The 26,224-nt window shown below is 40.2% G+C and overlaps 1 protein-coding gene across 5 annotated transcripts in view; it reads left to right on the top strand.

Moving 5' to 3' along the window:
• megf11 (multiple EGF-like-domains 11) overlaps positions 1–26,224 on the top strand; it is a 74,326-nt gene that overhangs the window by 7,231 nt on the left and 40,871 nt on the right. For all 5 annotated transcript variants that reach the window (XM_039809895.1, XM_039809894.1, XM_039809893.1 and 2 more), the window contains exons 2-6: positions 9,689–9,818; positions 11,803–11,917; positions 13,464–13,565; positions 13,947–14,047; positions 18,384–18,476. In XM_039809895.1, coding sequence (XP_039665829.1) covers positions 11,811–11,917; positions 13,464–13,565; positions 13,947–14,047; positions 18,384–18,476 — 403 coding nt within the window. In that variant the 5' untranslated portion in view covers positions 9,689–9,818; positions 11,803–11,810. The remainder of the gene's footprint in view (positions 1–9,688; positions 9,819–11,802; positions 11,918–13,463; positions 13,566–13,946; positions 14,048–18,383; positions 18,477–26,224) is intronic.

The following is a 26,224-nucleotide window of genomic DNA, read 5'->3' as shown; positions in this document are numbered from 1 at the left end:
TTGTAGTTAACTGTTACTTCACACTAGTTATAAAATACAACACATTTTTTTAAATTAAACTGGGGGTTCCAACCTTTTTGACTGGCGACCCCTTGTACTCGTCTGTGAGTTGTTGGCAGTTCCACCAAAGAGACATTTCCCTTTTAAACTTTTCAGATGGTTTCCTTTCAATACCAAATTGTCTAATATATCACAACAAATCAAAGATTACAGAAGAGTTATAAAATGAAAACAGATTTGTGTATCAGTAGTTCTTCTTTTCTCTCCCATTAATCCTCTCATGATTTATTTTGGGACGCTTTAGGGGGTAGGAAGTGGTACTTCCCAAACGGTACATAAAGCAGTAAAGTTTTGCTTCACCATGACCAGCTACCACAGTTAAACTGCTGCTTACACATTGATGCATCAGATTGATGCATACTTTCATATGTAATAATATATCAGTCACAGAGGCCATTTTACAGCAGAACCAGAGAATTTACTTTCATACTTTTAGTACATTTAGCTAATAATACTTCTGTACTTTTACTTCAGTAAGATTATAAATGCAGGACTTTTACTTGTAATGGAGTATTTTTACATTAATGTATTCGTACGTTAATGTATCTGCATGCTTCTTTCACCACTGCGGTACATACAGTGATGAGTGTACAATTACAGTATATGTTTTCCTTAGGGATGCACTGAATCCAGATTTTTGGGGTTCGGCCGAATACCGAATCCACTGGTTAAGATTCTGCCGAATCCGAATACCGAATCCTACCCCCATCCTCAGTCCATTAACACAGTAAAAACATTAATGAAGTAAACAACGTACACAGCCTCTAAAATTAGAAAACTGACGTTAGCTTTCTAATTAATTAATAAGCCGCCGGCCGTTCGGTTGCTCTGCTCCCACTGTAGGGAGACTCATTTGCCGAGAGAACAGCTGACAGCCCGGGAGATGCACTTTATAGCTGTGACTGTCCTTCCTTTGCCGTACCTGAAGTTGCTGCATTTTGGCTGCTGTCTGTAGATTCCTTCATGCAAAACTCGTATTCTTTTGGATGTTTCATACGCAAATGTTTTAACAGCGGTGATGATGTGTATTGTATTGGGTCCTTGCCACCACGAGACAAATCGGCATTGCAAATTGAACTTGTAGCTCGACTTGAATGGCCTTCTTTTGACTGAAAGTACTACCAAACAACACTTTTTCTGCTCACGAGTTCCATTTTCACTTTCTCACCAGTGGCGGCTAAATAATAATAATAATAATAATAATAATAATAATAATATAATTATTATTATAATATCCGTGAGATGGTTTCATCAAGAGGCATGGCCAGCAGTACATTTTCTTTGTCATGGCACTTTCAGTCAGCCAGCTAACTTTGCCATACCAGGAGAGCTGAAAAGACCTGCTTCTTTGCCCTGTCTTTTGCCCTAGTTTCTCCTCGTAAGGAAGACTTTCAAATGGCTTTGCCAAAATCAGGTTGACAATATTAGCATTGTCTGCCATCGTGTGCAGTTTACTAGCTGGCTAGTTCACCCCTACAACACTAGCCTAGCCTACACTGTATAAATGAATTAATTAATCAACGATCAAACAAAACGATATTAAACTTGAAGGAGGAAATGTGGGAATTAGGTTAAACTGAAACAAGGAATGTGGTGTATAATTGTATGAAATGTATGATGAAAACTGGCTAGCAATTTCACCAAGCAAATACCAAGAAATAGGTTGTAGCAGTTCTTCTTTCGACTACACTAGCAAAATCCGCGATGACTGAGCTGGAATAGCTTTGGCGACTTTTTATAGTACAAAATTGCTGTCAATCAAAAGGAGATGCCGTCTTTCAACAGGGCCTCAAATCATCACACAGAAGCCCGGAGTCCAGGCCAGCCCACTCCTCCATTCACCCCCAAAGATGCTGAGCATCTGTGGGCGGGACATAGTCATAGTTGCAATAGTACATATTTGACCATTCATTTTTTAATGGTAAAATATGCTGAGCTTCCCTTGCAGTCTTAAAGAAATTGTTTTCTCACAGCCTACTGCATTGAATGTTTTTTTTCCCACTATGGCCACGCCAAGACCTACCCTTCAATAGCATTCACACACTATTTTTTTTATTGGCCAGGCGTCCCTAACTCTAACCTCAAGGTCAAATGCCTAACCCCAACCAATCGAGCTGCTTCGTAGGGCGGGTCTTGGCGTGGCCATAGTGGGATTCGTAATTTTGCGAATGGTCTACCTACGTAAACACCTTCCCGTAATCAACTACGTCGACCAGCATAGTGCTGCGCGTGAGTGCAAGCAGTTTTAAAAATTTGAGAAAAAAGTATTCGAAGTAATACAAAGTCCAATTATTCCGCCCATGCGTACCAAATCCTGGATTCATTGCATCCCTAATGCATCCCTAGTTTTCCTATGTGTAAGACAATTCTGAAGTGCAGTACTCTTTAAAAAAAATAAAAATAAATCAACCCTCCTGTGAGATCTCAGAGGATTGTCTGCACAGAAAGCAAGGTGCATCCAGGCGCAGTGGCTTTTCTTTCCCCGCGTCTGCTTCACACACCGCTTACCCTGCGACATTTGGGACGAGTTTCTCACTGCTTGGCTTCTCACATCTTGGACACTGACACAAAATAAATGAAGACACCAAGAAGACACAAGGTTCAGAGTTGGAAAGGGTTGGTGGCTGAGGTGTGAAACTATTGGGGTGTAAAATTGCCCTGGCAGCCGTGCTGTTGTTTCAGCATTTCATGGCAAGCTGCTCAGCTAGCGTCCTACTTGCCTGTTCAATGCCTTCTTCCTTGTTTTTCTGTCCACACCATACTTCTGCAGAGTTTGGCCCTCTCTCTGTAGAGGATGTTACTTTATGGAATACAGTTATAACTGTCTTGGCTGCTTTGTGTGCATGATTGTGTGGTTGTGCTTCCTTGACTAGAGCTTCAAAGTAATAGAGTAGTTCCATTTTGTTCTCCTGGTGGGAGAGAGCAGAAGGTTCAACAGGCTAATATTCACACATTAATTTGTCCTAAGATGTCCAACTGTTCTCCAGCAGCTGTCATTATTCGCAGTCAGTCACAGGGTGGCTAATTGTCTCTGTGTGGGGAAGGAGAGCCTTACTGGTGCGAGGAGGAGCCTGTCTGGTGCTTCCTCCTGGTGGCAGCAGGAGGCCAAAGCCAGGCTGCGGAGAGAGGACAGATGTAGATGCAGAGGACATTGTTAGACATTTGGTTGTCTGTGATGCCTGGGGTTTGTTATTAGAAGCATGGGGCGAAACATAGTGACTATTCTAAGCAGCAGGCAGAGCTATGTGACATCAGGCACATTTTTATTTTGATTCATCAAGTAGTGTTGTTTCACTAATTAGTTTTCTTATGGAAATGTAGGACTAAAGCTGGTAATTGGTGACATGTTTATAACTGTAGACTCTGTGCCTGTTATGTGGATAAGGACCCAAATCCAATTAATTACAAAAAATGCAATAATGTTTGACAGTAAAAAAAAAAAACATTTAAAAAATGAGGGCAAAGTTGCTATATGCTCTATTCTACTATCCATATTTGATCATGTTTACTCACATTTGTTTAAAATGTTCTGCTCTTTCTTTGAACCACTTCTGAACAGATGGCTCGACCGGCTCTGCTAGTCTCCTCCCTTGTGTGCCTGATTCTACATTCATAAAGCTAACGTTAGACTAGATTAGTTCCTCTGATGTCCATGAAGCAATTTCTTATTATTGCCTGTGGTTGAAAGTGGGCAGACTGCTGCCTGGGAACACACAGGACAGTGTTTGTCTGCTCTGACAGTCTGAAGAAAGTCTTTGTGGCCAGAGTGAAAGAAATAAAAGTATGAGGAGAGCCTCCCTCCAATGGGCTGTGTCTGGTGTTGGCCTGCCCTGCGGTAAGGCAAGGTTATTCAGATGAAAGATGGTGTTGAGATTAGTGAGCCCTGCCCGAACCCGTGGACGTCCACCATGCCGCACTGCGTGATTTATGAGAGTCATGATATCAGCGGTCGCCACATGAATAAACCATGTGTTCAGAATTAAGCTCCTGTTAAACGACGCACAGCATTTTCCCAGGTGCCTCAACCTCCAAGTGGAAATCACAGTCACGAAAGTTGTGTTGTTGCTGTTATGTTACAGCAGTCTCATGAGACTTGCGCATGTTGATGGCAAAGTGCAGGAGCTGAAGATCTATCAGTTTTAAATCTTCTCTGAGGATTTTCCTAATCGCTGATAATTCCCACGAATTTACTATTAATTAATTTTTTAGAGTGGTGTCAGAGAGGATGGATGGTTATAAATTAATTAATGGTTGGATAGTTACTTGCAATGCAACCAATTTGAGAAGGTTTGAAGGCTTACCACAGAAGAATGTAACTCCACTAAATAATGTATTTCCATCCCATAATTTATTCAATGCCATAATTGCTTGTTAAATTCAAATGTTAGTATTTAAAGTGTCCTTTTTAAAACATACTGTACTGGGGCTGCTGCAACAAGTGATTATTTTCATTATTGAATAATCTGGGGATTATTATTTTCAATTAATCAATAATCGTTTAGTCGATGAAATGTCTGAAGATTGTGACAAATGGCCATCACAATTTCCTAAACTGCCTGTTTTTTCTGAAGCTGAAAGCAAAGAATGTTTGTCAATTTTTAGCTAGAAAAATTTCTTCAACGATTATCAGTTATCAAAATAGTTGATTTGAAAAAAGATTGATTGTGTGAATGTACAAGCAATCAAATTATAATTTGTCATGCAATACTCAACAATTTTTTTTGTATATTTTTGTACACAGGCACTTTCTTAACTGCACCTGCGTCAATTATCCAGTGCTACCCTGATTGCCTGGCAGCCTTGATATACCTGTGAGCCGTCACTTGTTTTTACGTGCACTGAAGAAGACTGTTGAAATGCGTAAGCGCTAAGCCTATTTTTTGCATAGCAGTGTGCCTTAGTATTTATTGGTTATGACTTATTGTCTAATCTGTCTCTCTCTTTTTGGTCTCATATGTCCTTGGATCCAAATAGCACCTGCTTTTTGATACCTTCATCAGTGAAGTAGCATTCCTCAGGCAATCCACTGGCTTTTGCTCTCTCTATAACTATTTTTTGTATATATTTTCTATTCTTTAAAGATATATAGTCAGAGGCACAACACAGAGCAACGAGCTGTGGTGGCTGAGTACATCAGTATCCTGGGAAACTAAAAACTGCATATACTGTATATGAATGCTGTGCATGATAATACTATGAATATTGCCCATCTCTCCTCTGTCCATCTTCACTCTCTGCTTGGAAAATCAGATGCAAAAGCCCAGAGCTATAACAAGATGGAGGTTTCTTCCTATGTTATATGAAATACTGTAAACTCACTATGTATGTCCTCACAAATGAGTTGAACTACTGATGTCCATAACCAGAACTAAGAAGTATTATAGTACCATAGTGCCCGGTCCGAGATTGAGAGATTGTGAAGCTAATCCTTAGCTGGATCATGTCAAGCTGGCTTTCCTAATCATTCAAGTGTAATAAAAAGTAAAGTACCAAGGAGTGCATTTTTACTGAGATCAGGTATAAGACATTGAAGCCTTGGCTGCACTTCATGCTGTCAGCATTACTGAAATTCTCATAAATGCAGCGACAAACACCCTCTTGGGCTTTACGACTTCAATACGCTTGATGCCAATGCATGTATTTGGTCTCTTTTAAAGTGATATGTATATAGAGAGGAATACAATGAGAAACTAAGAAAAATCACTAACTAGATTCCTTGTTGCCATAAAGGTCACTGTTTTAGAAATAAAACAGGCTAATTTAATGTTTAATTGAAAGTTTTGTCCGTGGTGGAAGAAGTGTTTGAATCAAATCCTTATATAAAAGAAAGAAATACCACACTGTATTCTGTTACAATCAAAAGTCCTGCATTCAAAAGTGTACTTGAGTAAAAGTGCAGAAGATCATTCAAAAGACAGAATTGAAATATTAAAACTTGAAGTATTCCTTAATAATAATATATTATCTGACTATTAGTATTGATGCATGAAGCAATACTTAATTATTGTAGATGTGGAACAATAAACTGTTGGGTAGTTTACAAAACATGTGTAACATAAGATTTGTTTTTACAATCCTAATCTGCAAAGCAACTGGTAACTATGACTGTCGGATAAATGTACTGGAGTGAAAACATACTTAAATGTTCCTCTTAAATGTACAGGAGTGTAAGTGTACATTTGGTAAAAATAGCAATACTCAAGTAAAGTACCAATACTGTACCTCTAACTTGTACAGTAGTTGGGTAACTGTACTTAATTACTTTCCTCCACTCAGCACAGTTGAAACATGAAAGAATTACTATTCAAGGAGGTTTTTACTATAGTTTTTGCAGTTGGTAGCAGCAGGATTTAATTTTGTGCTGTTTAGCTGCTCTGCTTGTCAGAAACCAGCACGTCCCCCAACATATTATTGTCCTCCTGGCCTCTAACACACAGTGTGTGTTAGAGGCCTGGTGTGTCTATGATGCACCACACCATGGCCTCTCTAATGAGGCCTGACTCTTAATGACTCACAGCCCCTAGCAGCAGACAGGGATGGCCAGTACTGGGGCTTATCTCATTGGCACTCTGTGCTGCACGGTTACACCTGTAACCTTTAGATCACTCCAAATTAGGTTGCTCCGGGAATCCGTCAGTAGTGATTACAAAACAGATTGAGTGGCCCGCAGAATTCTTATAAAAATTGTATATGAGCTTTCGGCTTGAATCTAGAGGAGGGATAATAGGCTGATCGTGCAAATACATGTTACACACACAGACACCCACAACTGATCAGGCATTCTCTCTGTTGCTCCAGACAAGATTGCAATACCGAGCAATGTTTCCTTTGACTGGTTTCCATTATATAGATGTAAATTAACATAAGCAACACGAAACTGAGCATTATGATTAATGAGCACATCGAGCACTAAGATGAGCCTGAGAAGCAGATGGGATCTATAGATGGGAGGTGAGCTTCTGACTTGTGCCAGTCAGTCGTGCCTGCTGAGCATCATTCATGGAAGATTGCAGGTGCTGGTCAGCCAAGGGGCGTGGTGGTTAATTGCATTGCACTTTAATAAGTCACACGTTGAAGACACATGGCTTTAATCATGCAGATGTCTCTGCTGATAGGCAGTGCTGGGGACATATGTAGCTCTGGCTCATCCATGTCAATGTTTCTGCAGGCAGGTGTGCGATGTTAAACATGGGTGTCCGTGTCAAGATTCAGAAGTCCTTATCCTCACATACACTATCCTACGTACACCTTAACTCTCTCATACTTTGCACTTGTCTCTCCGTCAATAGCCTAAAAGATGTTGCTATTTCAGCAGTTTGTCAGCGGGATCAGATGCAGCAGCTCAGCGATTGAGAGGGTTTCATAGTCTCAGTAATCAAAGTGGTGAGGAACAGGAGAGAAATTCATTTAAGGGGAAATAAGTTCTCTGGAGAAATTTTTTGTTTGGTGTGACGTGAACATGTTTGAAGTCAAAACGGAAACAAACTGTTTTCGTGGATGTTGGCAAATGCAGGGAGTAGGCATGCAGGAGAGCCCCAAGTGATGAGCGTCACATTGATCCAACTTGTCTGTCTTATGCAGGGCTCTTTGTTCACACTTTCTGTATGCAGAATCAACAGAAGTTCACTTCGACCCAGTCTACCATTATTAAAAGTTTGTTACCTTTTTTTCTTTTTTTTTAACATTCAAATGTTAAAATCCACGTTAAAGGACACAGCAGGGATCTGTTTGGGTATGACAAAATATATAAAGGAGTTTCTTGTCCTTGACATTCAAATCTTTAAAGTCACCAGTCTGCTCTACAGACATATGCGGTGCTGCACATAAATAACAAGTGGAGGTAGATTGTGACCAGATTTGGCAACAGTAACAATAGTGACAACCTTGACAGAAGATTTGATTTCAGATCAGAATTTGCAATAGCAGTCTTTTTTTTATGGTGGATCTAAAAAAAAAGCAAAATTAATTCCTTTTCACTACAAACAAAAAACTCATCATGTTGTAAGAAAACAGGCAAATCTGAAGGGTCCGTAATTAAGCTAAGTGCTTTGTTGCATACTTCAGGAGTTAAAAGTTAGAAGAGAAAACTAGGGCTGTCATACGATTAAGTTTTTTAATCGCGATTAATCGCTGAATTTATATAGTTAATCGCGATTAATCGCATGTTTTATCACATGATTAAAATACTTTTATTTTGCATTTCAGAACAGTTTTTAAGTACATATTAACAATGGAAAACATTCTTACCAGTGTATCTTGATTGGGAATCAAATGAATGCAAAGAAAGTGACTTTATGAACTTGATTTTAAGATTGGTATTTGTTTATTATTTATTTATTTACTGAAAAATGTGTGAATCTAGTCACACATTTGAATCTAGAGTCAATATTAGGGTTGGGTATTGTTTGGTTTGGATACCGGTGCTAAAGCGGTACTTTTAAAACAGTACCGGTGCCTTAACGGTGCCTGAACCGATACTTTTTAAGAAAGTTAAAAAAAAGAAGGGTACTAAACAACAGTTGGTGACATTAAAGAATGGCTTGTTTATTGCTAAGGCCATATGGTCAAAATTAAATGATTTAATAATTATGTAATAACTATAACAATAACTTATTTCACTAGTAAATAGCTGTTGAACAACAAAAACAACCACCAGATGGGAAAAGGGCATTTAACAATAACTTTGAATGCACCACGAGGCTGTAGTTTTTTTTTTTTGTAGGTATTTACCAGTTTCATTGAACACACCATCTGTGTTTTTCCGACAATGGCAGCTGCAGATTGTTACATCCCGGTGTTGGAATCCTCTACAGTGAAATATAGACAAACTTTACACCGTTTAGCGTTAGCTGTCAGCATTGTAACCGTGTTTAATCCAGCTACTAGCTAGCGGTAGGCTAACGTTAGCTGCTGTCGAGTGTAGTGTTAACTAGCGTCATGTGCAGCGATGTTTTTGTTGCCTGTAACGTCTGTTTCAGAGCATCAGAGAGAAGCGCAGGCATATCAGTGGCACCGGAATGAGGCACCGAAATCCGTGTTGCTATTCCTGCAGCAGCAGGTTGTGTTACGAGGAAGTATGGCAAAGTGCGGCCAATGGTCAAAAATAGTAGCCTGTTAGGCACGACAGCACATGAAGGACAGAAGAATCAAAAACCCGACCTCTGCCCTTCTGGAGGAATCATTAAGAGCAGTGTATCATGAAAGAGATGATAAACACATCAATGTTCTGTTCATGCCTGCATTATCATTGCAATAACCCTTGTGTAGGCTTTGTTAGTAAGCACACACAATGTCATCTTGCCACATTGTGGACAAGCCACTTGTAGTGTTTGAAGTGTGAACAGAGTTCATTGTATTGGGCCCCCTTGAGTTAATGTCTGCTTTTATTCGTATGTGTAACTTAGTGTGTCTGTGGATACCAGGTAGGAGGGACACCGGAAACTGTGTGGTCGGATGTGGAGGCTGTGCAGAGTAAATTGGCCTTTCAAGAGCAGCTTGTGTGAACTATATCCCTGTTGAGATTCTTGATCCCATAAGAAATTTATGAGTTTGTGTGTGCACATGCGCTTGAGAGCATGCAAAGGAAGCATGTGTCATCATAAGCTCATTATTTTTCTTCTCTCCACAGATCTGCGACCTGTCATCACCTCTCCCAGTGAGTGTGTGTCTGGGCACAGCTGCACTTCTGTCACTTTGTGCTTCTACAGCCCCCTCAGCATCCACAAAAAACACCCAGGGACCACAGGCTGTAGGATTAGGTGGGTTTAAGACCATGTGCCTCCGACTGCTTGTCCTGGCTACCTTGCCACATATTCAGGATAATCCTAATTTTATCACCTCTCGGTCTCCCGCTGCAAGCTTGTGATTGAGAGCTTGTGGGGTTTGCAAAACTGTGACATGACAAGTTATGAGGTTGTCCAGAGCCATTCAGAGAAATGACTGAGGGTGGTGGTCTAATCACAGGAGCAATAAAAGCTTTCTAGTCAATCAAGCAGGGTCCCTGTAGTATTTAACAGAATTGTTTCAGAGAAGGGCCTGAATATGAAAGCAGCTGTAGCCTTTTACATGTGTGTATCTTGATTAAGCATCCTGTTAAGGAAATGAACATGACTTTAACCTTTGCCTGTTCAGATGAACTGCTACTTAGAGGAAGTGGAGGTCTGATTGATTTTCTTTCACATGTGAGTGAACTACATGAAGCTATCAATGCAGACGATTAGCTGAACATGTGAATGTCTGTGTTATTGGATACAGTCACTCAGAAATATTGAACACATCCCATATACCCCAGTAAAGCACATGCAGCGCACACAGCCTAATGTATATAGCCATACAAATATACATAGACAAGTCAGTTTCCTTATATTAATTATCATGTGTTTGTTGTTTATAATACAACAATATGTGAGTTTTATTATTCTCATGAGGCCACATCATGTTCCTGAGACACATCACCACACATAACATGCTGATGGAGATGGTGGCCTTCAGGTATTAACCTGAAGTATGAGATATGTTGTGTGTCAGTCATTCATGTGTCATACATCCTTTATCTTCGGTAGCGATGAGCTAAGGTAAGACCTGCTTGTGTAGTGAATCCATCACTGTCATGCACCGTTGATCATATGCACTCTTCTTCTGCCGATAGGTCTAATGAAATAACCTGCTGGTCTAAACAAATCAGCATCTCTGTCACTGTCACAGGGAGGCTTCATCTCTGCAGATGTGCTTTTTGAAGGTCTTACTGAAGGAGAAAAGCATTTGAGCAAATGTTAGACAAGCAGTGGCATGTATTGCAACAGTCCTAGCTTAAAAACTACTTTAAAGCAAACGTTTGACATTTTGGGAAATACACTTGTTTGTTTTCTTGAAGAGAGTTAGACAAGAAGGTTGATACTACTTTCTTGGTAACGATGAAGCTACAGCCAAGAGACAGTGAGCTTAACTTAGCATAAGGATTGGAAACGGGGGGAACGGCTAGGTTAGCTCTGTCCAGAGGAAACCAAATCCACTTGCCGGTGTGTTCAGACAGAAAGTGAAGCTAAATTTCGTCTTAAGTCATTCATACAAATTTCATATTCATCCCAAACATCCAATGTAATGACTGTGTGCATATTTATTTACAGTTTAGCCTCTCACCTATCTCAGAACTTATCAGGAAGTTATAGAGCTTATAACCTTAGCCTTAGTTGGCACTGCCTCGGGCAAATTGGTGGCCTCTAAAATGTGCCTCAAATTCTGTCTAAACACATGGTAAATCTCAGTAATTATTTGCCTAATGATTTTTTTACGCAGTTTTTTGTACAGCTTAAACAAACAATTTATAACACGCTAATTAGTGAGCTTTAGAGGTGCTGGTAGGCAGATTTTGCTACCTTTGGACAGAGCCAGTCTAGCTGTTTCCACTTAATTCCAGCCTTTAGGCTAAGCTAAGCTAACCAGCTGCTGGCTGTAGCTTCATATTTACCATACAGACATGAGAGTGGTATCAATCTTTTCATCTTATTCTTGTCAAGAAAGCAAATAAGCGTATTTCCAAAAATGTTAAACTGTTCCCTTAAGCATAAGCGTGTGTTTTGTGCATAATCTTATCTCAAAAACTACTTCAAAGGTGGTTAGATTACAGGAGATGTACCATTTCCAAGTACAAACAGGATCTTATTTGAAAGGCCAATATGAGAACTGATCCAAGTTACAGTCAAACGACAAACCATCTATGTTTTTTCCCTGTCCCCCTCTCAGAGTGAAGAATGGGGTTATCTGTTGCCCTGCCAGCCCTGCTGCTTGTTCTGGGCTTGACCACTAATGTATGGAGTCTGAACCCGGATGACCCCAATGTCTGCAGCCACTGGGAGAGGTGAGCATTATCCGCATGTGTTTACCACAGTACATTGAATTTTAGATTTAATAGAGAATCTGCTGTAGTTAAGCAGCGCCAGCTTCCAGGACTGATGTTGTCAATCTGGAATTTTTATAATGTACCTGCTACAAGCGCATTTAACTAAAGTTCCAGATCTATTCTCAAAGTCCATACAGCTGTATCGATTTCACACAGCTCATGTCGCCAAGCTTTGAGAGATGGGAGGAGTTGCAGCTTCAAATGAAATGCGCAGGCAAATTGATCAGTGTACTCTCATCCCAATCAATCACATCAGTATAGAGCCTGAATAATTATTAGTTGTGCTTGGCAGTGTCACTTATGAGAAATAAGCAGGAATAATTTCTGTCCTCGATGCAAAGGGGAGGAAAGAAAACTGTGAAGATATATTATCTGGATTATTGCCTGACCAAGGTGAGTGTACTTAGGGATCGTGGTTCCACCTTGTTGGCATTGAAATGAATCCCTAAGTGGGCTGTGTTCATGGCTTTGAGGTCCTCCAATATCCTCAGACTGCCTCTGGCTGCATATTTCACTAACATGAATCACCTGAAAGCTCCTTTCAAGTCCTTTCTTTGCATATCAAAGTTAGTGTATTACTTTCATTGGGACTGTAACCATTGACATAACCTGTGTGCTGTTATTGTTTTTTTTTGGAGCATAAAAATCTCTGTTCCCAGCTATGTTTACTATGATTGCAGCAGTGTCTTCCACTGATGGAAGAAGTATTCAGATCAATTACTAAAATAAAAGTACAAATGTACAAATACCCCATTACAAGTAAAAGTCCTGCATTCAAAATGTTACAAATGCAGTATTATTATCAGCAAAATGTACTTAAAGTATCAAAGCCAAGTAATCGTTCTGCAGAAAAATGGCTCCTGTGACTGATATATTGATTGTTTATACCGATGTATCAATGTGCAAGCAGCATTTTACTGTTTTAGCTTCTCAAGGTTAAGCAAATTTTAATCACTTTATATACAATTTAATAGTTCAGTCTAGTGGTTCCCAACCCAGGGGTCAGGCCCCTTCCAAAGAGACACATGACAAAGTAGTTCTGCTACACAAATTAGTATTTTGTTTTTGTAATATTGTCTCATCTTAGTTTTTTTGTGTGACATTTTTTGATGCTTGAACTTCTTTGGTGCTCAAACAAATTATTTAATTGAAACCATCTGTCAGTCAGTCGGTTGGTCCAAAAAAATATTGCCCACCCTTTGGCAGTTACAGTTTTCGCCCTAGGAGGCTGTAATTTTGTATGGAGGTCACGTGTTTGTGAGGGTGTGTGTGTGTGTGCGTGACTGCATGAACACATGAAGCTATTGCGAATTTGTGGTCGTTTTAATTTAAAATCTAAAAATGTACCAGTAAATATAGCTGTCAGATAATAGTAGTGGAGCAAAAAGTACAATATTTCCCTCTGAAATGTATATTGAAATAATTATTATATAAAATTGTCTCAAAATTGTACTTAGGTACAGTACTTCTTTCTACCACTGGTGTCATAATTTCTGTCTTTTAGCTACGCTGTGACTGTCCAGGAATCCTACGCTCACCCATTTGACCAGATCTACTACACCAGATGTACAGACATCCTCAACTGGTTTAAATGCACAAGGCACAGGTACACTTGGTTAAGCCTCCTTATTTGTCCCCATATTTGTTTCATGAGTGACTCACCCTTTACTGTCCCCCAAAATCATAGCCAAGTCAATGAAGGCCACAGTAAATGTCCTTGTTAATGTGGCTGACAGTGAAATGCTCAGAGCCAGGATGCCTTTGACTGTCATCATCTCACTGTAAATGTTTTAATTACTCCATTAAGGTTTATGGTCACCTCCCAAATACTGACTTTTAGGTGTTTTTAAACAAAATTCCACTGGCTTGGTTGCACTTTAAAAACTAATCGTGGTACAACTCTCTTTTACCTTCTATATGTTTTACTGCCCTTCGGAAAGGGTCACTCTTTACATCACGTAGCTGTCTCGTGTGTCTGTTTTTCCAGGATCAGCTATAAGACGGCTTACCGGCGGGGAGTGAGGACCATGTACCGCCGCCGCTCACAGTGTTGCCCTGGTTACTTTGAGAGTGGAGACTTGTGTGTTCGTGAGTATCCTTTTTTTAACTCCTTTTTCCTCGATGATAACATTTCAGTTTACGTCAGCGAGACATTTACAGAACGGGAGTAAATATTAGGATTGATCGTTGCAGTGGGTGGCTTGAAGATGAAGGTACAACTCCCCGCCAGGCCGCCGTAGGCCCTCCGCCTCTTGTCGCCCCTACTCCAGTCTGATCCTCTTTATCATGAACACCTCATAACACAGCACCACTAGCTTCTCTGTTAGTATGCCACCATCCATGGGAATTTACTCAGTTTAAGGTGATTGAGCATGATTTACCATGAAGGCACTGTAGACTGCTCTCTGCTCCACTCTTCCAGCACAAGTAATTTAATCGAAGTTGTATAACAATGAGAAAAATTAACGAGCCAAGAGGCTCCTGCTTATAGACTGAGTAGACATAGCACTCACCATAAAACCACACCAGAATTCAATAACATAAAAAGAGCAGAAGCCGTGGAAATTGGACTGTAGCAATGTCCTGATAACAATCCTTCCCTGTCGTTTTTATAGCTTAATTAATGGTCATTGATCTCTATTTTTATTCACACACATCAAACTGAATATTTTTGCATGTTGGCCAAATAAAGACAGAACATATAGCTTCTGAGAGTTGCGTTTTTTTTTATATTCTCGCTTTACCTAATGTTTTATTCCCTTTTAAATAAGATTAGAATCACACTTTAATATTTTCCTAGATCTTTTGCAACATGAGGGAGTTACTGATACAGTGACTGCAGCCGTGTGGGTTTGCTCATTGACCACAGCTGAGCTTGTCCTTGTCTAGGCTTGGCTAGCCTCAGGGAAGTTGAGCACCGGGAAGCCAGCCAGCAAAGAATAAGAGCTGGTGTGATTATCCGGGGGTCTCAAGAAGGGGAGCGCAGATTGATCAATAATGTATTCATTAACCATTTGACTGACTATGGAGCTATTTGTTCATTAACAGTCTTTTCAGGGTGTTAACCAGGTAAATCTGCAAACTGTGGAGGTGTCTCTCCAGTATGAACAAAAGGTTTAATTTTGATATTATGTCAGGCTGAGAGTGAAAACAGCCACCCTCCCCTAAACCCTCTTTCAGGTGAAGTGGGGAGACTGAGTTGATAGGGGCCAAGAGGGCAGTTTTGCTTTCTGCTGCCTTTGCAAACTGTTCTACCCTTTTTAATCCGAGCACTCTAACCACCAGGATTAAGAGATTTGTTCCCCCCGAGCTGTTTTGCAAGCAGTGACAAAAGGGGGCATTATAGAGTAAATCGACGCAAAATTAACTCAAGTCGTCTATTTCAGGACCCTTTGTTGTTTACTAAATGTAAAATACCCCCTTCCCCTTGTGTATTGTTAGTTTACTGTAGTTTTTTTTCATGAAGTCTTTTTCATTAAAAGTCCAAAATGCTTCGAGAGCGTTTGCCTTTTAATCCTTCCTGTTTTTTTGGTCATATGGCACCACATCAACACTTACATTAACTCCAATGAATCTGGGGATATGAATTATCCCACAAACACACAAAAGGAGAACACTTCTGACACCAAATCAGCAACAATATCTTTTAGGATGTTTTTCTGTAGTTTGTTGTTTTGCTTCACTCTGTCTTTTGGAAGTAATTGTCTAATATTCTCAAAGCTCCCCACAATAAATTGAACTTTGATCTGTTTCTCCCTAATTAGAGTTTGAAGTAACTAGAGGTCTTTATTAATTCAATGACCTTTGATCTGTCGTAAGTCATTACCTTAATCTGTAACTAGCCTATGTAGAAGAGGGGAGTAAGTCATTTCCCTCCTAATAAGCATGGTTATTACAGTTGTGCATGAGGGGAACTCACTAATGACAACAGCTCATAATATCTTCAGAGGCTGACGGGAGATGCGGGGCTATGAGTCTCTTTTTTCCAGAGCATTTAGGTCAAATGACTTCTGCATGACTCTTGCCTGTCCAGGGATGCAGTGTAATTTCCAAAAAATGATTGTGGCGGCAGAATTAGTTGGGTTCTGATAAAGTTTCAGGCGCCAATACTCTAGCATATTTCACATCTAGGTTTTGATGATCGGGAAGATGAGATTTTTCTAGAAAGGGATTCTGTGCCTTTGATTTAATTTTCATTTCTGGCTTTGTTGCATTTTTTAATGCTTCAAAGACACAGTTTTAAAATGAATCATCTCCGTGCTAGATAGAGGCATGGAAGAAGCTTTGGAGGGAGTTGTTTGATATGTTCTGTGGGCAGGCATATCTCTTAGATTGATTTATCCATCAGCTTCATAATAATGTTCCACGTTTTGTTCACCTCATTTTCCCTACCAGTGTACTACAAAACACTGCTACTATAAAAATCACAAACACAGAATTGTACTGACAGGTCTTTTTTTTCCTGACTGCAGAAAAACTCCCCAAAAACAGGGAGAGTAACACAGTTAGAGACTAAAAAGATCTATTTTATCAGACATTTTTAAAGATTTTAGTTTGACTGGGCAAGAATATTAAATGTATTAACACTGAATGACAATCACCAATTAGCTCTATTGTTCCCTGTTCTGATAACACCTCTGCATAATGAGTTGGATTAGCCTTTTATCTAGATGAAAGACTCAATTCTCCAACAGATACCTTAGACATGAGTTAAGCAGAGTGATTCATGAATTTCAATTAAAATGAAAGACCTACCTCCTCCTACTTTATTATGCCATCCCTTCAGAACACCAGTTCAGATCTCAGGAGAAGGGTGCGCTTTATCCTTTCTCCCATATTCAAAACTTAATTTCCATATATTTTTTTTTATTTTTACATAAAGGATGTGACACATTTGCATTTCCCTGTTCTCGCTTATCAGAATTTGCTGATTGAAAGTAAACGAAATCAACTCACCATGGTGACATTGAATTTGTCTCCTCTTCTCTTTGAATACTCTGCATACTGGGGACTCATTGATTACAGGTAGTCGATCTTGCACCTTCGTCAGCACAAATGTTCAAGCTCTTCTCCCTTTTCTTTTCGCTGGCTTACTGCAATTAGACACTTTTCTGCCAGAGTACTGACGCTCAGAAATCTGCCCTAAATTATCTTTCAATCTCTGGTTTACCATTTTTGCCTTGGGAGCATTTCTGCGATTAGCACCGGCTCGTGGGTGTTTGGGATTCACTTCTCTTTCTCCTCTCCCGCTGCATCTCTCCCGCTGGCGGTGGATCCTAATCGAAGCCTGATTGAGTGATAATCTATAGTAGCACTGTTCAGGCCTGCAGCCAGCACTCTGCTGACCTCTCTGCCTGCAGGATGAGCGCCATAGTGTTGCACACAGAACTGCAAAAGCGCCTCCAGGGCATATATTGTTTAAACAAAATTCAGTTCTTTTCCTGCTGTCCTTTTTTACACTTTTGATCATAAAACAAGGGAAAATAAAGAACAAAAGAAGCAGAACTTCTGGATGAAGTCTGATCAGTTAAGGCAATGGTTTGTCTGTTCTGCTGCCCTTGGATTGTGTAGCATCCCTCCACAGGCTGTGTTGGTGGACTGCTGATTCCCATCAGGCGGGGTTTCTCTCTCTCATCATATTGGCCTGACTGTCTCATTTCTCAGATAAGAGTCTGTCTGTCTTAACCCTGCTGGCCAGTTGACCTTGGCTGCCACAGATTTATTCATGCTAAGTGCCTATTTTTGTGACACTTTTCCTTCAGTTCACACAAAAAACAGGACACTGTGGCAACAAAAAAACCCATGTAGGTCACTTTATTATCCAGCTGAACCAAACCTCCAACTCTTGTGAGCACGCTTCTAGGAATACTAATGCAGACCCAATCAATCGGGTGCCGTGTTGCTCAATGTGAATGATCAAGAAAACTGCACACTTAGAAAACACTGAGGTGTCTGGACCTGCGACATTAAACCATCACTATATGACAAAACACTGGCTGATCAAATTAGAGGGGATTTACAGCTCGTTCCTTCATGGCTACGCCTGCTGATAACAGCTCATTGTGGAAAGTGAAGCTATGTGATAAACCGATGTTAACCAAGGACTCGATCTCATAAGAAATCATTTAGCTCAGTGTCAAGTAGTGGAGATGGATGTTGAATATGAGTGTCATGGCTATAAAATTTAGTCTTAGTCTTTAAGATTTACACAAGATATTGAGTGTTCAATTTTATGGGCCATTTTCTTTCAGCCGTTATCTTGGTGGTTTTCATCATGCTGTTTATTGGTGGTTTAATGATGTTTTACACTGTGTGTGTGTGTGTGTGTGTATGTGTGTGTGTGTGTGTATGTGTGTATGTGTGTGTGTGTGTGTGAACTCAATTATACATTACACTGATGAGAAAACTTCTCTGTGTGTCTCAGCTTTGTGTACAGAGGAGTGTGTCCATGGTCGCTGTGTGTCTCCTGATACATGCCAATGTGAGCCTGGATGGGGCGGATTGGACTGCTCCAGTGGTGAGTGCATTTTACTTCTAAACCCACAATTAGTCACTTAGACTCATTTTTATTCCTAAATGGCTTTCACAGCCAGTTAGTCCAAAAGAATTTACTGTGAATCTTTCAACTGTTTTGCCTCAATGTACGTCTATCTCAAAGCTGCTCAGCTTTGTATCCTCTCTTCTTAGCAAACACAGCCAATGGAACAGGTAAGCCACAATGAATTCCTTTTCATTTGCTGGAAGTGGAAGTGATTTGCTTGATGAATATAGCGGATGGATGGATGGTTGCATCCCCCCCTGTGTCTACCGAGCTCTCTGTTATGGCCTTAATCATGATTATACTGGTGCGCCTATGACTTGTTCAGCGGAATGATGAATCAGTGCCAGGCTGAAACAAACCATTGTGCTGGCCTTTCTGTTTCCTGGGGTTTGCTCCCAGAGCTGGTCTCCAGGAGGGAAGGGGGTGGGGTGGGGTTGTTATATCCATCCTGCAATCAGCTAAATGCTGGAGTGTCACTGACGCCAGACAGGAGGAAAGAATCTATTTACTCCTTTGTGATATTTATGTCTGCAGAGGAATAGTGTATGTGCATACAGGAGGCTGTTATTCCCAGGTCAGGACAGAGAAAGCAGTGACCCAGTCAACATATCTGATCTCAAATTCTTAACTTTAGCTGTCTGCTCCCAGCAGCATTTAACTGTTATTCCCGATTGCATATTTAGGAATGAGTAATGGGAGCTAAAATCATATCAGTACTGTTATTGTATAGATCTATGAGTTTTCATTAGCAAGAGAGCCATTCCCTGATTACCAACTGTGTGTAAATCAGCTGCTCTTGCTGCGGCGCCGGCCCATTGGAGGTGGATTCATGAGCATAAATGACAAGCCTGAGCTGTTTGCTGCTGCTGCTTACTCCTACAGACAGCTGAAGGTCCAACAGGGAGGATGTGAGGTTCAGGGCCCCCAGGGACTCTTGTCCCACTCTTGGTTGGTTAGGAGTGCAGCCGTGTGTGCCTTTCAGCCTGCAGGTGCTGGGCTAATCCACCTTATTAAAACAGACTTGATGATTGAGACGGAGGCATTATTCATACCTTTAGATTTCCATACCAGGCCTGATTCCAGGCATTTTCATTTACGAGCTTTCATCTGTAGAAATGAGGAATGCGTGCCAATTTTTAAATTAAATCTGCCCTCTTTTTCCTTCGTGTAAATGGTTCAGCATGTTTTTTTGTCTTTCACAGTAAATTTTACTTTCACCCAGCTCAGGTAGGTGATATGAGCTTTAGTAGTCCTTGTGTAAGTGGATGCAGCCATCATATTATGGCTCAAGTGGGCTGAAAAGCGCACATTAACATCTACTTAGTTCCAACACAATCAATGCCACAGTTTATTTGCTGTTTATTTTACCGCTATTATGTTTGAGTTGAGGTATTTGTGCTCACATAAAAGCCAATTCCCAGAGAAGATAGCTGGTGAGAGGGCAGAATGAGCCGGTCACATGATGAAGGAGGTGTGAATGTGATGAAAGTGTGTCGTCCAGGCTTGGAGATGAAGAGCTGCCGTGGGATGCTGAGCGGCCTAAAGCTAAAGTGACAGCCTTTCAGCCAGTGATCTGGAGCTGCATCAAAGGCTTGGACCTCGTTTCTGGAGCAGCACCCACCAGGAAGTAGTTTTGTATATGGGTCAGGTGGTGAAAATAAAGAGTCGGACTGTTTGCGGCCAGAAAAGAGAAGGCGATAAGGTGGGAGAGATTTAGTAAGTTGTGTTGGGAGCAGTGGTGTAGGCTAAAGACAGCTATCACCTGCTGGTGTTCACCTGCTGTAGCCAGAAAACATTTAATTCTCTTCCGCTGCCTGAGGAAACAGTCCCACTGAGACCAGACCTGCCCTGTGACCTGCCTGGAGTCCTGGGGTGTCTTAGACTCAAGGACACACTGGTATATATGGACCACAGATAAAACAGCATAACAGGATGGTTGCTGCCTACTTTTGTTTGCAAATGTTGTCTTGTTCTACATCTATCACGTGTGGATATGGAGCAGTCTGAGTGAGGTTGTGTTTTCCCAGAATGATGAATGATTAATTGTTGTTGGTTGGTTTGATTCCTCTAATGCCTGTGTGTTGCGTTTGTGGAACGTGGTCTTGAAGAATGTTTCTCTGATCACATGTCATGAATTGATTTTTTATTTTATTTTACTGTTTCATTGAACAGCTCAAGGCATTAAAGCAGTGTGGTGACACATGTACCTATTAATGTGTGTTTTTCTTTGTTGTGCATGTCTTTTCAGTTACTTTGCCTTCCTTTTTTAAACACACTGTGTTTGTCTTCTCTGTGCCACTGTGTATACTTTGTTTGGCTTCAAAAACAACATTGTTCTCATAGGATTTTCACCATACAAATAAAAAATAAATATTAAGATTCAATAAAACAGGGACAGCAGCCGTTTTTGCAAAGGCAATTCAGATAGATGGAGCTCTGCTTATGGGACTGAACAGTATGTCTTTAGTCATTTTAGTCTACTGAATTATAGTACTAGGTTTTGCCAAAGTAGTTGTATTATTGGTTGTAGTTTGCAACAAATATAGTATATGCTGTTCTAAAAAAATGGTGCGATATGAGATGAAATGGGAAATCAAATCTTTGTGGAATATTATGAGTTTATTGAATGAAAACTTTTCTTTTGAATCTTATGAGTTTCTTGGGTTTAAAGCAGACTTTCTTAATTTAAAGTTGCAGAGTATGACCCAGTCTCTTTGCCTCCACCACTGTGTACTTTCAAACACTCGAGATTTAATCTCTCTGGGTGAGGCTGTCACACAGGGTCACTATATACTATGGTAATAACAGCTTTTAAATAAAGAGAATGATAAAAATAGATGTTGTATGTACAAGGTATATTTAGCTATGACTGCCATCACTTGTAAAATATTAGGTGCAATGAAGCACTATCACTGATTTCATCTGCTTCAGCCAGATAATAATATGTTCCCAGTGGTGAGGGAGACGAAATGTGCATAAATATGGAGCTTTTAGTGTTTCTTCTCTCTGCCATCTTGGAGTTTGCTTTTCCTTGTTGTGGTAGAAATGTTCACCCATTTGTGGAGAGATTCTAAAAAGCAATGCTACCATGATAAGTATTTGAAAGGTTTAAGGAGTAGTTTGTTTGTTTGTTTGTTTGTGTGTTAACCACAAAGCATCCTTTGTTAACCACAGAGCATCCTTTATGTTATAAGAAGAAATCTATCACAATTAATAGTCAAATCTTATGTGGTTGGTCAGCTGTGGTCCATGAGGTAACATATTCCTCCCTAATGTATTCAAATAGGAAGGCAGTCACTGCTTCGGGTGCTACACATATACATGGTTAAGTGATGAATGTGGCCTATGAATACTTGTTTATGGGGAATTACTCCAGACAGGGGGGGCTACTTGCTACTTGTTTTATGTTAATTGTCGACTAAAACAATATGATTATTCATTGTTAATATTTTAAATCAGGGATTGGTTTGATTAGATATTGAACTCATTGCGTTGAAGTACGAATTTGGACTGGCTCAAGCAGAGATGGCAGATATTTCCTTTAGCTTCATTAGCTTATTTCATTGCAGATTACATTGCCCCAACCAGCAGAGACCCCATATATAAGCGTAACCAGACCAAAACCATTAAGCTAAGCTTCATTTTGACTTGGAAAACACCCTTGTGAGAACTCCCTCTGGCACCCTGTCAACAAAATTTACACCATATTCTCAGAAGTGCACATGAGCCAGATGGTTCCTCTCCAATCCCACAGCAGCAGGACATTGACATGCATCGCTGTCAAAGACCAAGAGACTGTGAATTACATTGAATGGGACAGAGATGCACACACAGATTTTCTGTGGCTCCACACATCACTCCAAATGTCTCTATACTTTTCTCTCAAAACGTCTCTCTTCATTAATCTTGCAGATAGAGAATTCTATATTTGTGTGTGTGTGTGTGTGTGTGTGCCTATTTGAATGTGTATAAAAGCAACAAATCACTTTTTTTTAGATAATGGCCCCATATCAACAACAAACTGTGAAAAGTAAGATTTGATCTCCAAACCCCCTTTTTTAAAAAAGAGACATTTTATGACAACTATAAATATTCAAACTGTATCATTCTGAAAGGGGTTCCTTGCTGCATGTAACAGTCGACGCCGCCTGCCTCATTCATTTTGATAGATCAAAGCGCCCAGGCAACTGTATTCCTCGAGGGGACAGAAGACGGACCGATCTATAATAGTGCTTCGTGGAACACAGTTGTGTGTGTGTGTGTGTGTGTGTGTGTGTGCGCATGTGTGTGTGTGTGTGTGTGTGTTTTTTTTTTTTTGGGGGTTTAACTATATTCATGGGGTCCAAAAACCAGGAGTCCAGTATACTTGTGGGGTTCCGACAGCTTTGTGGGGCCAAAATGCTGGACCCCACAAGTTTAAAGGGCTGTTTGAGGGTTAAGACTTGGTTTTAGGATTAGGGATAGAATTAGGTTATGGTTAGGGTGAGGGTAAGGGTTAAGGTTAGGCATTTAGTTGTGATGGTTAAGGTTAGGGTAAGGGGCTAGGGAATGCATTATGTCAATTACGGGTCCCCACAAAGATAGTGCCACAAACGTGTGTGTGTGTGTCTCCACGAAGCCCTCCTGCATTGACAGAACTTTGTTTTTGTGTAGGGCTCCTGGGTATTGTTGCAGCCAGTTTATATATTGCCAAGTATTTGACAGTGTTATTTATTTCTCCACACCACAGAGTTCATTCTCATTGAGATATCACTTTGAATCGTATGGAAGAACTGGAACCGGTTGTATCAGTTCTTCTTAAACTAAAACTTAACCAAGTAACACGTTTAGATTTCATAGGCGTTTAGACCAAAAACTAGCCTGGGAAAACCCTGACAAACTTCCAGCAAATTTGAGATTTGCTCTGCAAGTCAGTCTGGCCAAGAGCCCTTTCAAGCCCATTTCCAATTTTTCCAAATCGAGGCACCAATCACAACTGTTGAGGCAGGCTTTACACGATGACGATAGCAGCACGCAACAGCTTTTGTTTACATTCAACATGACGGCCGGGTGCAGCAACCCGTTGATGCCGCTGTTGCTGCTACGAACCCGGATCGTTGGTCTGATTGTTTGAGCTTCCAATTGGCCCGAGATTTGGAACGGTTGGTGACTTTGGATGGGTGTGTGGTTGCCCAGCCCACTCTCAGTTATAATGAGAAGGGGTGTCAACAAGCTACAAGTGTATTAAAAAACGTAGGCCGTTGGTGGTAGTGTGTTGTTTATGGTACTGGTAAGACACGATCAAATACGATCCAGGAAGTCCAGTTTGAGTAAGAAACTGTAAAATACGAGTAACAAATCCATTATCAGTTTATACTTTGAGACATAATTTTACAACTCTGGAACGTTATCATGGCAGAAAATGTAGAATGTAGAAAAATCTTTGGTCGCAACAATTGCAACAGTAGAAATACGGTAATGGTACAAAGTAATTACAGGGAAAGTGCTTGCGTGTATTTGAAGGTGACCCTGGCTGAACTTGTGTCGACAACTATGCGACATCATCTGGCAAGGCGCTGCAGTCTGACAGAAGTTGAGCCAGGCTTAATTTTTTTGCTGGAGCCCTCTGCCCCCCATCACGTGACTGGCCTCATTGAAATGAAGGAGGAGGCTTACAAGCTAGTAAATGTGGATGCAAACAATGCATGATTTAAAATGTTTTAAAAATCAGACTTGTAAAAGTTTTATGAGCAAAGAAATACATTCATTATCTTTGTTAGACCTCAAGGAAACATAATTGTTTTTGGTGAGTAACACTAAATGTTAACATTACCTTTGTTTGTTTCCAAGTAAACTCCACAGAACTCCTTAAGTTTAATATATAGTTTGACCCCCTTAAACTATAACAGCTCATGATGCTACAGTGATGGTTTACACTGCTGCATATGCTGATTACTTTTGATTAGACTGTGCCACATATGTTTTCTAGAAATCGATTTACAAATGACCAAAGTCTTTACTAGCTAAGACATTTAATTGACTAGTCCACCAATAGTTATCAAGAACTTAGGAAGGGCTTCCCACACAAACCTTGTTGGTTTGAGTTGGTTATGTGCAGTTTAGAAACAGGGATGGTGGCTGTTAAAAAGATCAGATTGAGCTGTGCGGATGTTACTGCCGAGGCTCTGAGAGAGCATGCTTCAAGATATGGTTCGGACAGCATGCCTCTCAGATCTTTACTGGCACGTCTCATAGTGACTCGTGTGAATTATATGTGCTGTAAATCACTGTGCTGAGACTTCAGCTGACTGACGGTGAGTCCATTGAATGAATATTGGCACACGCACTGTAGCTCACTTTACTGCTAAAGACAGACAGACACACATACACACAAATGTTGATCACAAATTAAACATTATTAAAATATTCTCACTAAAAGCAACAACCACAATCTTTTCAGGAGATTTTGAATTAGTATTGTGCTGCTATGACACACACACACACACACACACACACACACACACACACACACACACACACACACACACACACACACACACACACACACACACACACACACACACACACACATCTCTTTATAACATTTTCTGAACATGTAAGCCTCATTGGCCCAGAATGCAGATTGACTTTGCCCGGCTCTGAAGATTTTTTGTACCATCCCATTAAGCAGGATTTATTGTTCCCCAAGAGCTCACTGCTCCATTACCTTTGGGAGAATGCCTAAAATGTGTGAATGTGAGTGTGTTTTCTCTGATATAACCTGAGCACAGAAAGCCGGTGAATATAACGGCATATCATGGTGATGTTTAGGATGATGCGATCATTTTGAACAGAGTAGATCCAGCATCCAGTCCGCTGGTTATTATCACTGTGATGCTTATTAGTCAGTAGAGAGAGAGTAAAGAGGCCCTGGAACACACTATCCAGTCTGCATAGATGGCTTGATTTAATAAGGACTTTAAAATGCCTTATCTTCTGTCCTTAAGAGAAGGTCAGTGTGTCTAAAATAGCTGAAATGCTATGATAACAGTTTAGAGATAAGATATCTTTTGAATACTAATGCAGAACAAAGCTGTTTTAGACTCATTTCACAGTCCATAAGTCACACTTGATTTGTGGTCCAGTGCTGTGTTCATGAAGTTTGTAAGCAAAGATTTAATTGATTTTTATTGATCATTACTTTTGATGACCTTTTCACAGTTCAGTGTGTGGTAGACATAATGCCACACACCTGATTTAGACTGGCATTGTGTTAAAACACTGCTCGGCTTTGTTTTGTGAAGTCTCTCCAGCAGTGCCAAATATTTTCTTCAGTAATATTTTTTTGCCATTTTGATCAGTGACACTGTGACCCTTTAAAGCGAAGCAGTGTCTTTTGAAGTCTGAAGAGGTGAAACTACTCACTGTACAATGAAAAAGAGAAAGATTTGATAAAAGTCAGAATCTGTGTAGGAGAATTGTTTTCTTCCTCTTCTGTCAATCTTATTAATCACAGCCTCTCAGATGTTTCTTGTGACCCCTTGGTTGAGTCCCAACCCCAAGGTTGGAAACCTCTGATCTAAAGTGGACCCCAACCTTTTTGGCTTGTCAACAAACAATGTCTACTTGTGACCCCTCATAATCAGTTGTATTTGTCTACTAGTTGCAATGAGTTCAATGAAAGTGTGATTTATTTATTTTTATTTATTTATTTTTTTACTTGTTTTGTTTGCATAGTTTTTAAA

This window comes from Perca fluviatilis, chromosome 8 (genome assembly GCF_010015445.1).
Source record: "Perca fluviatilis chromosome 8, GENO_Pfluv_1.0, whole genome shotgun sequence".
Taxonomy (NCBI): domain Eukaryota; kingdom Metazoa; phylum Chordata; class Actinopteri; order Perciformes; family Percidae; genus Perca; species Perca fluviatilis.
Note: the sequence above shows the minus strand (reverse complement) of the source record. Positions and strands in the feature narration are given on the sequence as shown.